Source organism: Manis pentadactyla, chromosome 16, assembly GCF_030020395.1.
Source record: "Manis pentadactyla isolate mManPen7 chromosome 16, mManPen7.hap1, whole genome shotgun sequence".
Classification (NCBI taxonomy): Eukaryota; Metazoa; Chordata; class Mammalia; order Pholidota; family Manidae; genus Manis; species Manis pentadactyla.
Window position 1 is genome coordinate 71,437,855 of NC_080034.1, and position 13,812 is coordinate 71,451,666.

At 36.9% G+C, this 13,812-nt stretch overlaps 1 protein-coding gene across 1 annotated transcript in view; it reads right to left on the bottom strand.

The window, feature by feature from the left end:
* LOC130681276 (bromodomain adjacent to zinc finger domain protein 2B-like) overlaps window positions 1-13,812 on the bottom strand; it is an 81,740-nt gene that overhangs the window by 27,620 nt on the left and 40,308 nt on the right. Inside the window, exons 4-9 of the mRNA XM_057493913.1 lie at window positions 11,926-12,138; window positions 10,005-10,067; window positions 8,313-8,378; window positions 4,455-4,595; window positions 1,939-2,193; window positions 780-994 (exon numbers count right to left, since the gene is read on the bottom strand). Of these exons, the coding sequence (XP_057349896.1) occupies window positions 780-994; window positions 1,939-2,193; window positions 4,455-4,595; window positions 8,313-8,378; window positions 10,005-10,067; window positions 11,926-12,138 (953 nt within the window). The remainder of the gene's footprint in view (window positions 1-779; window positions 995-1,938; window positions 2,194-4,454; window positions 4,596-8,312; window positions 8,379-10,004; window positions 10,068-11,925; window positions 12,139-13,812) is intronic.

Here is a 13,812-nt window from a genome sequence, read left to right on the forward strand (position 1 = left end):
CTAAAAGTGATGTCAATGAGTAGCGAAAACAAGTGAAAAATTATATCAATACAGTATCACAGCTAAGAGATATACAGAAGACTTAGTATGTCCACCAATGGTAGAAATGCATGGCTCTGAAATATACAGATTGATCCGTTTCCTAGAAAGGAAAAGAACTAAAAGTAACAATAATTAAAATATGTAAAATAATGAATAGAAAGAACAAGATGAATATGGATTTGTTCACCAAAACTTGAAATACTAGAGTGCAAAATTTACTTTGACTCTTAAATGTAAGTTTTTAAAAAGTACAATACATCAATAAACTAATATTAAATTGTTATTAGCAAATAATAAAATAAAAAGCTGGATAATTCTATTAATGGCTATGAAGGAAAATCACGTAGTTATTTATCACTGAAAGATGTCAAAGAAAGAAAAAATTCCGGATTCTTGCAAAGGTGCTACCTTCTGGTGGCATGGTAAGAAAAAACTATTTTTATGTTTCCTTATATGAATAATTAACAGAATTATTAAGTAAACAAAATGGTAGCAAAGAACATGCAGTAAGATCCAAATTTTCTTTTCAACAGACTGCAGTAAATGCATTAAAATAGTAGTAGTAGTAGTAGTCATCTCTGAATGGTGAGGTTAAGTGTAATTTTGTTTTCTTTGTGCTACTCTGTAAACTTTGGATTTTGCATGGGTAATTTGTGTTACTTTGTCATATAAATTATTTCGATTAGACAAATTGAGAACAGGAAGGAAGCGCCAGAGAAGTCTAGGCACGGGCTCACCTCACCACCCTCCTGCTGCACGCCAGCTCACTGATCAGGAAGGCCAGCGCCGAGGCTTTCTGGGCCGGAGTGTGGGCCTGGAAAGCCTTGGTCCTCAGGCTTTCGGTGAGCTCAGTCTGTCCACAACGGGCCTCCATAAAGATCTGCAAGATCTCGGAAACATTGTCTCGATTCATACCAACATTCAGCAAATGTTCTCCAAGAGCTGTTTCGGCCTATAAAAGTTTGGCATTTTTGTCAGTATTGTTCCTAACCGTACAGAACATAAAAACAATTAAGATTTTTAAATGTTTTTATTATATTATCTATGTATTACTGAAAAGGGCTTAATTCACACTTGAAATGAAGTAAAGATAAAAATAGACAACAGATGATAGACAGGTATTTGAGTACTTGCGTCTTTCTATTCCTTCTTTAGACCCTTGGTTAACAGGCAGGAAGGAGAGTATGTGAAGTCATGAGTAGATATCATACCTTCTTTGACTATAGAAACTATCTCAAGCTTTCTAAGGCTTTATCTAGGCGTTCTATCAGTACTGGTTGCGGGAGGCCCAGGGGCACTACTGTTGTGTTTTCCAGCTCTAGAGTGTCATGGACTTTATTGTCTGGTATCCTAAATAGGAAAATGGAAGAACAAGCAACTGGTGCACCTGGAAACTTCTCTCTCCATCATATTATCTACAGCAAAGCTGACTGAAATGTGTATCTTAGCTGGAATTATGATCCACTTGAATTTCTTGAGTATCCACTGAGAGGTACAGAGTCTTAACATGCTGATCTTAGAGGTGCTGTCACTAGCCTCAATTGTTCACAGTGATTGAGAGCACACAGCATAATTTCAGAAGGCATACATAAATTTTAATTCTTTATGATTTATAAATTCTCTTTTGCTGAATATCACTTTCCTTAAGTCACTTGGTTTTGGCCAAAAGCTAGAGAAAAATAAGAGTAATCTGGGAATATCTACATTCTGTAGGCTTTATGAACCAGGTTTCCCTAGATGTGGACCATTTGCAACTGAAAGCAAATCTACACTTAACTTTGTGAGATGCGGAAAAAACTAGATCAGTGTATACACTCTTCTGCTAATATGCTAAAGCCAGTTATCAGTGCACTGAGGGTACAAATTAAAATCACTTTTTGTATTTTGTTTTTTTACCTTGTATCCTGTAATTAGACCTGGATCACACACAGCAGCTGACAGGAGCCTCACAAGCAGGTCTTGTACCTCAGCCATGCTGTCCCCTAGATTCAGCAATCCCTCTTGAAGAATACTCAGGTCTGGAACATCAGTATTCCCATTAAAGCCTAAAGCTTTACCGAAGACTCGTAAGAACTGCACCACAATGAGACAGTTTGAAAATGTACTTCCAGAGAGGACAAGTCCTGGAATACGAGGCAACTCTGGCAAAGGCTGAAAAATAAAATAAAATAAAAAACTAATTAACTAAAACGGCTATGACTTCAGATTTTCTGAAATAGAACAAGTTGCCGTCTTTCTTTGCTCTTGAATTCTGCCAGTGGTTTTCCGTCTAGACTGTGGATTCCCTGAGGGCATTTCTGCAACCCCATAGTACTAAGCACGGGATTTTGAAACCAAGCAACCATCAATAAGTTTTAGTGGAACTCAATACGAACTCAGAATTCTGAAAAAAGAACACAAATTTTAATTAACATATTGATAGAACATGGGTTCCATAACTGGAGCAACAGAAGAAATAAGCATTTCAAAAGTACTTGGCCATGGACATACTAAGTAGGGCACGTGTACTAATTTCTTCTAATGATGGAGACTGATTAATAATTCATGCTTGTTTGGTTGCTCAGAAACTACCGTGTATCTATGGGCCGATGGGAGAATGGTACCATCTTTGGCTAATTAATGCAGATAAACTATTTGGTCCACATGACCAGAACCCATGATCCTATCAAGAACCCAGTTACACTGCAACTAACAGTCTCTAGGCTTGTAGCAAAACACTAATATTGAATTTCAATACTCCCATTAGAAAGCAGCTTCTTTTGCTACTTCTCAAATGTGCTCACATAGTAACATTTTAATGACAAAACTGTAGTACCAGTTGTCATGAATATTTAGGAAGTAAATAAGGCAATAAGGCCATGAATGAGACTTAATAATAGTATTTCAAATTTTGATTAGAAAAAAATGAACTTTTACATATTTCTATTTCACTGGTCTTTGTTAAACAATGTTCCTCCACCCTGCACTTACTGAAACAACTAACCAAGGACCTTCTCTAGTGATACTGTGTGGAAACAGAACTGCGGATAATATCTGATAGCACACAAACCTTACAGGTTCCATTTGAAAACCATCTAAGTCTGAATCTTTTTTCTTGAACCATATCATACACATACCATGTGATTTAAAAAATTTATATAACAAAGCTATCAAAAGGCTTAAAATGGACTTCTATATTTGATTTACTGCATGTGGATTTAAACAGAAATAACAAATTCAAGAAAATAGAGATCTTTTAGGATTTTTCAAAAATTGCTCACTGTGAGCCTACTAAATGTGTCAACTAACCTATGTACCCTCTCTGGACATAGGAAAATTTAAACATGCAGTTTTACTAAAACTAGTGTTTATACTTTTATTTGTAGTTAAAAGCATTTGTGCTAAGTAAGAATATTATTATAACTAAATCCCCACTAGGATATTTTTGCTTTAAGTGCTTTAGAAAAAGCTGAAAAGAGACAATCACTCTTTGTATTATCAGATGAACATGGCATATAATATAGATCCTATTGACTAATTATACTATTATTGACAGTATTACAGAAATATGTATTATTGACAATTTTCTACAAATACCATCTTAACTATAGCCAAACATAATTGATTTCTTCTGATAAGTATATAAATTATGCCAGTTAACATGATTATCACGCTCTTTCCAAATTTCTACTTTTACGTATTTTAGCAACATCTGTGAAAACAACAGGAGAGAAAACACATGAGGTCCTCTCACTGGACACATTTCTTGGCTTTCAAGGTGATAAACAGTATGGACCCTGGAGTTTAACAAATTGGAGTTTGGATCCAAGGTGCCACTTATGAGTTGTGTCATCTTGGGCAAGTTCCTTCACCTCTTTGTGTCAAAGTTTCTCACTTGTAAATGGGCATAAATACCTCTTCAACAGGATTGTGGTGAGGGTTAAATGGGAGAATTCATACGTAAAAAACACTTAGCACAGTGCCTGGAAAGTAGTCAACATACTCAATGAAGTTAGCTAACAAGTCTAAAGCACTGAAGGAGGTTACAGATTATAAATCCTGATTTATTTAAATATCTAAGGGGGTTTGAGGAGAAGGCAGATCTTTCTGTATCTAAACATATAGGAAGGACCAAATGAAACAGAAATCTTATCTACTTTTATCATTCCCCCTTGTACATTTGTACAGTGTTTTTATTTCAATGAAAAAGATTGGCAGCACTCCACCACTTATATATTTAGAACTTCCATTTCCAGCGCAGGAGGTCAACAGACTTATTGGTGGCCATCAGGAGAAGCACACTGACCTAGACTTGGAAATCCACTGCTCAGCTGAAAGTGAAAGCCTTCGTACTGGCAGCTCGGGCAGACGAATGAGGTGAGAACACAGGAAAAATTAAACTTATTAAGGAAATGGTTTACATGATAACTTACCTTTTGGTCTGCTAAGCACATGTCTTCATTAGGCTTCTTTAGTTCTTTTGCAATTTCTAATTCTAATCTTCGTTGCTCTAGTTTAAGCTCTTTCTTTAATCGTTTCTCATCACGTTTTTCTTGCTTCGACCGTTCTTTTTCCTTAAAAAGAAAACCATGCCCACATAGTCTCTTTAACCATTATTATGTTTGAAAAGCCATTAGTTAAAATTTAAAAAGTGATCTGTGTTATGTCCATGAACAGAACTGTCCAAGCAGGTTTAAGCGACGGACTTAGGACTGCATAGAAATAACTTATTTTGCTTTTCAGTATTGTCACTCTTTGATTTTCAAAATAATCTTATGACTGTATATATTTTTGTGCAGTTGATCCTTAATCAGCACAGGCTTGAACTGCATGGGTCCACTTATATGCAGGTTTAAAAAAAATACACACACTGGTAACTTTTTTGAGATCTGCAACAATTTGAAAAAACATTTTCTTTTCTCTAGCTTTATTGTGAGAATACAGCGTACAATACATACAACATAAAAAATATGGTTGATGATCTGCTTATGTTATCAGTAAGGCTTCCCAGTCAATGGTAGGCTATTATAAGTAGTTAAGTTTCTGGGGAGTCAGGTGTTATATGCAGAGTTGTTTCCTTAATGTCACATTGTTCCAAGGCCAGCTGTGTGTTCTGTGTGTGTGTGCATGTGTATTCTTGGGCATCATTTTTAACTAGTGATATGCAGTACTTTTTCCAATTAAAAAACCATACCTATAATATGGAACAGAAGGTAAGAGTGTGGTCAATTTTTAGGATAAAACGGAGATTTCCAAGAAATCTTTGAAAATAGTAGGATCTTTAAAACTTGGTGACAGGCATCCATTTTTGTTTACTAATAAAGATACTTCAAGGGAAACATGGCGTCTCTAAATTCAGTGAATTTAGTGAACTTATCCACTATTTTAATTTATTAGTCAAATTAGTCACTAATTTATTTACTGAATTTTAATGAACTGTATAGGACTAATGCAAATCCTGTGGTTCTCGTGTAAGATGACTCAAAGAACCAGTTTCAAATGGCATATATAGACAGTCACAACCTAGGCCCCCACAAGGTCAGTCTCACGTCTTACTCTCGGTGCATTCGCCAGGCCCTAGTGACACTGACACAGCTGGGTTGGGAAAAGTCTGCGTGACAGTTTGAGGCACTGCTTGGATGATGATGTGATGATGCTGCTGAAGATGGAGGAGGAGGAGGAGAAAGAGGAGAAGCAGCAACAAAGCTAAGACAGGTGTACATACAAGGTTAAAACTGACTCCCTCTGCCCCTTGTCTTCCTCACCCCAAGGGCCCTAACTCAGTCATCAGGCTGTACCTTAGTGTATGTCATCCCCGCCCTGCTTAGAATTCACAGCTCCTCCTCCTCAACACATATGCCTTTTTTTTTTTTTTTACTCTTCCCACAACTACTTCAGGCACTGTAATATTTCTTTTTTGGCTCCCACATAACATAGCATTTATTGAACTCTGGGACAATTATCTGTTTAATGTCTCTCACGTTACTGTGAACTTAGAGTGGTCAGAAGAACTAATTTATTCACCCATTTCTTAATGCACCTATTCAATTCTCAGCTGTACAATTTGCCAGGCACAGTTTTGAGGGATTTTTATCCTTTTCCCTGACTCTCATGTCTGTATCATTTCAACATTCCTCACCAACTGATCTAAATATTATTTTTATTTCTGACTATAGTAATTATCATCTGACTCTAACGGACATATTTGGTGTGCTTTAGCATATAAAACTTATTTAAGCATGAATTAATGATTAATTCTACAAATGCCACATAAATAAAGATACGTTAACATCTGTACTAGTAGTCATTGAAAATATTCAATAGCCAGTCTTTTTCTCTACTTTTTACATTTTATATCGTGGACAAACATAATTGATGTTTTCAATTTTCATCTATACACAAACCTTGTATCCAAAAGCAGAGATAAACACCTTTGTTAATAATACTCAAGTTATATTTAGGAATTTTTAAGTATCTGAAATCACAGTCATGAAACCAAATTTTAACCCCTCAAAAGACCCTCAAACAACATCCCAGTAATTAATGGTAACTCTTTTTATTATTGGTAAATAACTGATAACGTTAGGCTTTTGTTTCTATAGGCTTCAATTTTTAATATTGAAACAAAGAGAAAGTTATAATCCAAGGACATAATCAGATTTCAGATGCCATTTGAAACTTATAAACAACACAAAGTAGCTTTAGGGAGATCATTCTGATCGAGAGAAACACCACACAGTACAAAGCATTATCCAACAGTTTGCACTTCTGAGTTGGGGGTCTGCTACTTAAAGAGCTAAAGACATCACAAAAAAACCCATATATAAAGAAACAAATATAAACATACAATAAAAGCACACATTATATACATTTATCTGTGCTAAACATTATTTCATATAGTCATTTTGAGTTTTTATTTTTAATATAATTGATACTGGTATACCATCGCAGCGTTTACTTAAAAAAAAAATAACATGCTGATTCAAAATGGATCAAAGACCTGAATGTAAGTCATAAAACCAAAAAACTCTTGGATAAAAACATCGGGAAAACTCTTTTGGACATAAACATGAGCGAATTCCTAGTATCTCTCAGGGCAAGGGAAACAAAAGCAAAAATGAACAAGTGGGACTATATCAAGCTGAAAAGCATATGTACAGCAAAGGACACCTTCGTTAGAAAAAAAGGAACCCTGCAGTATGGAATATATGCATGAATGACAGATCTGATAAAGGGTTGACATCCAACATATATAAAGAGCTCGTGCACCTCAACAAACAAAAAGCGAATAATCCTATTAAAAAATGTGCAGAGGAGCTGAACAGACAGTTCTCCAAAGAAATTCAGATGGCCAACAGACACATGAAAAGATGCTGCACATCGCTAGTCATCAGAGAAATGCAAATTAAAACCACAATGAGATATCACCTCACACCAGTAAGGATCGCCACCATCCAAAAGACAAACAACAAGAAATGTTGGCGAGGTTGTGGAGAAAGAGGAACCCTCCTACATTGCTAGGGGGAATGTAAATTAGTTCAACCATTGTGGAAAGCAGTATGGAGGTTTCTCAGAAAGCTCAAAATAGACATAACATTTGAACCAGGAATTCCACTTCTGGGAATTTACCCTAAGAATGCAGCAGCCCAGTTTGAAAAAGACAGATGCACCTCTATGTTTATCGCAGCACCATTTACAATAGCCGAGAAATGGAAGCAACCTAAGTGTCCATCAGTAGATGAATGGATAAAGAAGAGGTGGTACATACACACAGTGGAGTATTATTCAGCTATAAGAACAAAATTAATCCTATCATTTGCAAGAACATGGATGGATCTAGAGGGTACTATGCTCAGTGAAATAAGCCAGGCAGGAAAAGACAAGTCCCAAATGATTTCACTCGTATGTGGAGTATAAGAACAAAGAAAAACTGAGGGAACAAAACAGCAGCACAACCACAGAACCCATGAATGGACTCACAGCTACCAAAGGGAAAGGAACTGGGGAGGATGGGTGGGAAGGGAGGGATGAGGGCAGGCAAACAGAAAGGGGGCCTTACGTTTACCATGTATAATGTGCGGTGGGGGCATGGGGAGGGCTGTGCTACGCAGAGAAGACACGTAGTGATTCTACAACATCTTACTACGCTGATGACACTGACTGTAATAGGGTTTGTGGGGGGAACTTGGTGAAGGGGGGAGCCTAGTAAACAAAGTTCTTCATGTCATAGTGGATTAAGGATAACAAAATAAATTAAAAAACTAAAAACTCTGACTGTCCTCTACATTTACCTGTTTTCGTTTCTCAGCCTCCAATAATTTGGCTTTTGCAGCTTCTTCCTTCTTTATCCTCTTAGCCTGTGCATATAAAATAGGTCGCAAAGTCATGCAACAGCACCACCACAACCTGAATATGACCTTAGACTTGGAAACGGAGCTCCATGCCTCGCAAGGTTCAAACGGTATGTAACGTGTATGTAGACAATTACAGATTTCCCCTCAGTTTGTTACGTTTAACATACTGATTTCATTTGTAACGTATAGATTACAATTAAGATATACAAAAAAATTCTTAAATTCGTAAGAGAATGTCAGGTTTTTTTCTTCAAACTCTGTAAAACGTCTGAAATAATTTGAGTGTTACTTTACCTTAAAACTTAATCACAGAAAAAAATGATGTTATGGCATTTTTTGCTTTTTCTGATTTTTGAAAGTAAATCATGATCACTGTAGAAACTTTACAAAAACGGGATCGATTTTAACAATAAAGGTTAAAGGACAAATAAGTAGCATTTAAAAATGCCCGTGTCTACTTTACTTGAAGTTTCGTTTGTAATACTTAAAATTTGAGATAAATCCATTACTTAAATAACATTAACTCTATTTAACGTACGGTGGTTAAATTCAAGGTTTTTTCCCTAATATAATAGAAACATAACCTTTAATGAAGCACATTATGAATATCAAGCTCATGCTATCAAATTTGAGCTTTATAATCTTACTCATTATCTAGTAGCTTCATAATTATCTAGTAGTAATTGCCAATGTACTTTAATATTTTCAATTTGGAGGGTTTTAAAATTAATTTGAAATGGGTAAGGGAATATGTGTACATGGTTTTAGAAGGAAAAAACCTGCAACTGTGGAAACCTCAGCTAACCGTATTGCTCAGGGAATAAGCCAATTTTTATGGCAACAGTTTCCTGAACAGCTAAGGGTTTGGATTATAATAATTTTCAACATTAAAAAGCTCGTTTTGGACAAAAGTACTTTGGATAATTTTGAGACATATACACGTACAGCTCAGATAGACACAGTACACTTAACATAATTTGGCTTTTTCTTGAAGACTTGAGCAGTTATTCTTGACATCAGTTACTATACACAGTTTGATAACAGAAATGCCTTTGGGCCATTGAGGTGTTGAAAATTGCTTCCTTTTTAACTACCAGATTACAGACTGTTGCTAGGCTTTGGAGTTTCTGTTTATCCTATTTTCCCTTGCTGTCTTGCAGCTATTCCTTTTGCTGTTGCCAGCATGTCCTTGAGCCCTATTCTGTCAGCCCAGTTCTGTCCGAACTCAGAAAACAAAGCTGGTTAAACTGTTTACACATTGAACACTCCTACTTTTGTCATGTTTCATTTCTAAATGAAAAGCAGGTATGACTATAAGACTTAATGACGTTGTGAAAAGTAAAGAACATGAATTTTAGCGTATGATCTTTATGACTATATTGGCTATTGAGAGGTTTCCCCTTTCTTTTTTTTCCTTTACTTATTTCCTGGATTTTTACTATTAGGATTAGATAAGCTTGCTAAGTAAGGTTCAGAGAGGTCCTTATTCTATACATTATGTTTACAGATAATTTGTGATGGACATGTTAATTTGTATGAGTGAGAGAACAGACTGATAAAATTTTCATTTTTCAGACTTTAAAATACATGACTATATTACTTTAATCATATCAAATTTAAGAATTCTACCTCCAGAATTTGCTGGGCTCGAAGACCTTTTTCCATTCTCATTTGTTGTATTCTCTTAATTCTTTCCTGTAGGAAAAATTATGACAATTTTAGATAATAAGCTAAATATCTAGGAGGAAGGTATTTAAGTGGAATCAAATAATTAAAGATATAAGTACAGATTTACCAAATTTTACCCATGCTGGATATAAATTTTAATTATTTACTTTAACATTATATATATGCCACCTGTCTTAAATTGGAATGACTTTATAAAATGTCTCAAAACAATTTTAAAATACAAATGCTAAATAAGGATATAAAAACAACATAAACCAAGCTGGTTAAACTCAAGTCTTTATAAATATTTGCAAGTACAAGTAATACTCATTTGGAAATAAATATTGGACAGACAAGTAGGATAAAACAGTCTATCAGGAAATCAGGACCCCTAAGGCTGGTCCTGAGTTACTGTCACTCATTGCATGAACTTGGACAAATAGAACTACTCTTGCATAAAATAGGGGAGGCACTTGCTCTTTTTCTCACTGTCACAATTAAATTAAAAACGATTTAAAAAGTGCACAGTACATCACGATTGTACGAAGTATTAACAATTGCCATAACGTGATAAATTACATTACTTTCAATAACTACAGTAAGCCAAATACAGAAATAATTTGTAGTAACTTATAAGTGGTGCTCAAATTATCTAAATGTAATGTACTAGTTATTGTTTGAATTCAGCAATCTAAATTTTGTTAACCTTACATTCTCATTTTAAAAAATCACTCCATATGTTATAAGCACATCGTTAACAATTTCACATACATAAATCCCTTTGAAAGTCCTAAATTGGCACTGATGAGGATACAGTTTTAAAAAAATACACCTAAATTGCCCTACTTGTAAATTGCAGCTGTCCTAGGATTTTCAGAGCCAACACATTCTATACTACCAAATATTACCATACCCACCCCTACTTCCAGATGCTAGTTGTACCTTTTGAAGCAATACTTTAATACATTTTTATTTCGTTTTTTGCATTGATGTTATTGATTTCCTGCAGGGATCCACTGTAGGATAATGAGATTTCTGGAATTTCTGCTGTGATTTTAGAAGACTGATCACTTTCTATGACTTTGCTCATTGTGAACCTAGGTTTTGATTATAGCTCACAAAAATAAAAATACAAGTGTATATTTTCTTTTATTTCCAAGTTGTAGAGAACACTGCATTTGATCCGCATTTGAAATATTTATTTAGATTAGAACTTGAGACCAAAGTGTTCTCTGAATTTAATCTTTAATCATGTCTACAAAAGCCATTCATTAATCTCTTAAGCACAGAAATAGGTATAGAACCTTGGGCTTAACTCACCCAGTGTAGAGCTGTTGTTTTAGTCTGAGTGATTTATACGGATGTACATATATATACTTGGTAGTGCTTTCATTAGCAATAGCAGAGATAAACATTATTTATAAATCAGTGCAGGGGAAGGAGCCAAGATGGCGGCGTGAATAGAGCGGTGGAAATCTCCTCCAAAAAGCCTATATATTTTTGAAAATACAACAAATACAACTATCCCTAAAAGTGAGACCAGAAGATACAGGACAACAGCCAGGCAACATCCACACCTGTGAGAACACAGTGCCTCCGAAGGGGGTAAGATACAAGCCGCAGCCCGGCAGGACACGAGCGTCTCTTACCCCAGCTCCTAGCGGGAGGAGAGGAGTCACAGCAGGGAGGGAGAGGGAGCCCAGGACTGCTAAATTCCCAGCCCCAGCCATAAGCACTAGGAGAGCAGACACACAGCGAGTGGCGAGCTGGATGCTAGAGAAACGGGACAGTAAAACCTGCGAGCTGCCCCCACAGCCGGAGCCCCAGGGACAAAGAAAAGCGAGTGCTTTTTGAAAGTCTTAAAGGGACAGGAGCCTCAAACTGTAGGAAACACCCCGGTGTAATCAGCCCAGTTACTGGGAATACCGGGTAACTCGGGGCGCCCCGAACCCCTGGGTGGCAGCGCTACTCGGAGGCCCCTCACGGTGACAAACAGCGTCCCTCCAATTTCAACTCTGACGTGGCTCCGCCATAGCAGAACAGTAGTCTGAGGCCGGCCTCTCCCATGGAAGCAGGGCAGAGATTCCTCCACAACCTCCGGGCAAGAATAAGAAACCCAGTATGCGTGCAGCTGCCCAGCACAAGCCGCTAGGGGTCGCCGTTCTCCCAGGAGAGGAAGGCCACAAACCAGCAAGAAGGGACGACCTCCCAGCGACATACACACCAGCTCCCCAGAACTACCTCTATCGCCATGAAAAGACAGAAGAATTTGATGCAGACCAGACTAATCCAGACATCCTCCCCTGAGAAGGAACCTCGGGAGATAGACGTAACCAATCTCCCTGAAAAATAATTCAAAATAAAGGTCATAACCATGCTTATGGATCTTCAGAGAAATATGCAAGAGCTAAGGTATGAAGTCCAGAGGGAGATTACAGAAATAAAACAATCTCTGGAAGGACTTAAGAGCAGACTGGATGAGGTGCAAGAAGCCTTTAATGGAATAGAAATCAGAGAACAGGAACGCAGAGAAGTTGATGCAGAGAGAGATAAAAGGATGTCCAGGAATGAAAGAATATCAAGAGAACTGCGTGGCCAAACCAAACGGAACAGTCTTCGCATTATAGGGGTACCAGAAGAAGAAGAGAGAGAAAAAGGGATAGAAAGTGTCCTTGAAGAAATAATTGCTGAAACCTTCCCAGAAATGGGGGAGGAAATAGTTCCTCAGACCACAGAGCACACAGAACTCCAAAGAGGACAGCACCAAGACACATAATAATTAAAATGGCAAAGATCAAGGATGAGGATAGAGTTTTAAAGGCTGCTAGAGAGAGGAAAAAGGCCACCTATGAGGAAAAACCCATCAGGCTATCATCAGACTTCTGAGCAGAAACTTTACAGGCCAGAAGAGAATGGCATGATATATTTAATGCAATGAAACAGAAGGGCCTTCAACCAGGAATACTATATCCAGCACGTTTATCATTTAATATGAAGGAGGGAGTAAACAATTCCCAGACAAGCAGAAGATGAGGGAATTTAACTCCCACAAACCACCTTTACAGGGAATTGTAGACGGACAGCTCTAGATGGCAGCACTACCAAGGCTAAACAGATGTCACTGGAGAAAATAAAATCACAGCAAAGAAAGCAGACAGACCAAATTCTAACTAAAGGCAAAAAATAGAATCAACTACACACAAAGGCAGTTAAAGGAAACACAAAAGAGCAGAGAATAAAACACCCAATTTATAAAGAATGGAGGAGGAAGAATAAGAAAGGAGAGAAATAAAGAATCACCAGACAGTGTCTACAATTGCTCAATAAGCAAGTCAAGTTAGGCAGTAAGATACTAAAGAACCTAACCTTGAACCTTTGGTAACCACAAATCTAAAGCCTGCAATGCCAATAAGTACGTATCCTTCAATAATCACCGTAAATGTAAATAAACTGAATGCACCAATCAAAAGATGCAGAATAATACAATGGATAAAAAAGCAAGACCCATCTATTGGCTGCTTAAAAGAGACCCACTTCAAACCCAAAGACATGCAGTGACAAAAAGTCAAGGGATGGAAAATGATATTCCATGCAAACAAAAGGGAGACAAAAGCCGGTGTGGCAGTACTAGTAGCAGACAAAATAGACTTAAAAACAAAGAAAGTCACAAGAGATAAAGAAGGGCATTACATAATGATAAAGGGGTCAGTGCAACAAGAGGATATAACCATTATAAATATATATGCACCCAACACAGCACACCAGCATA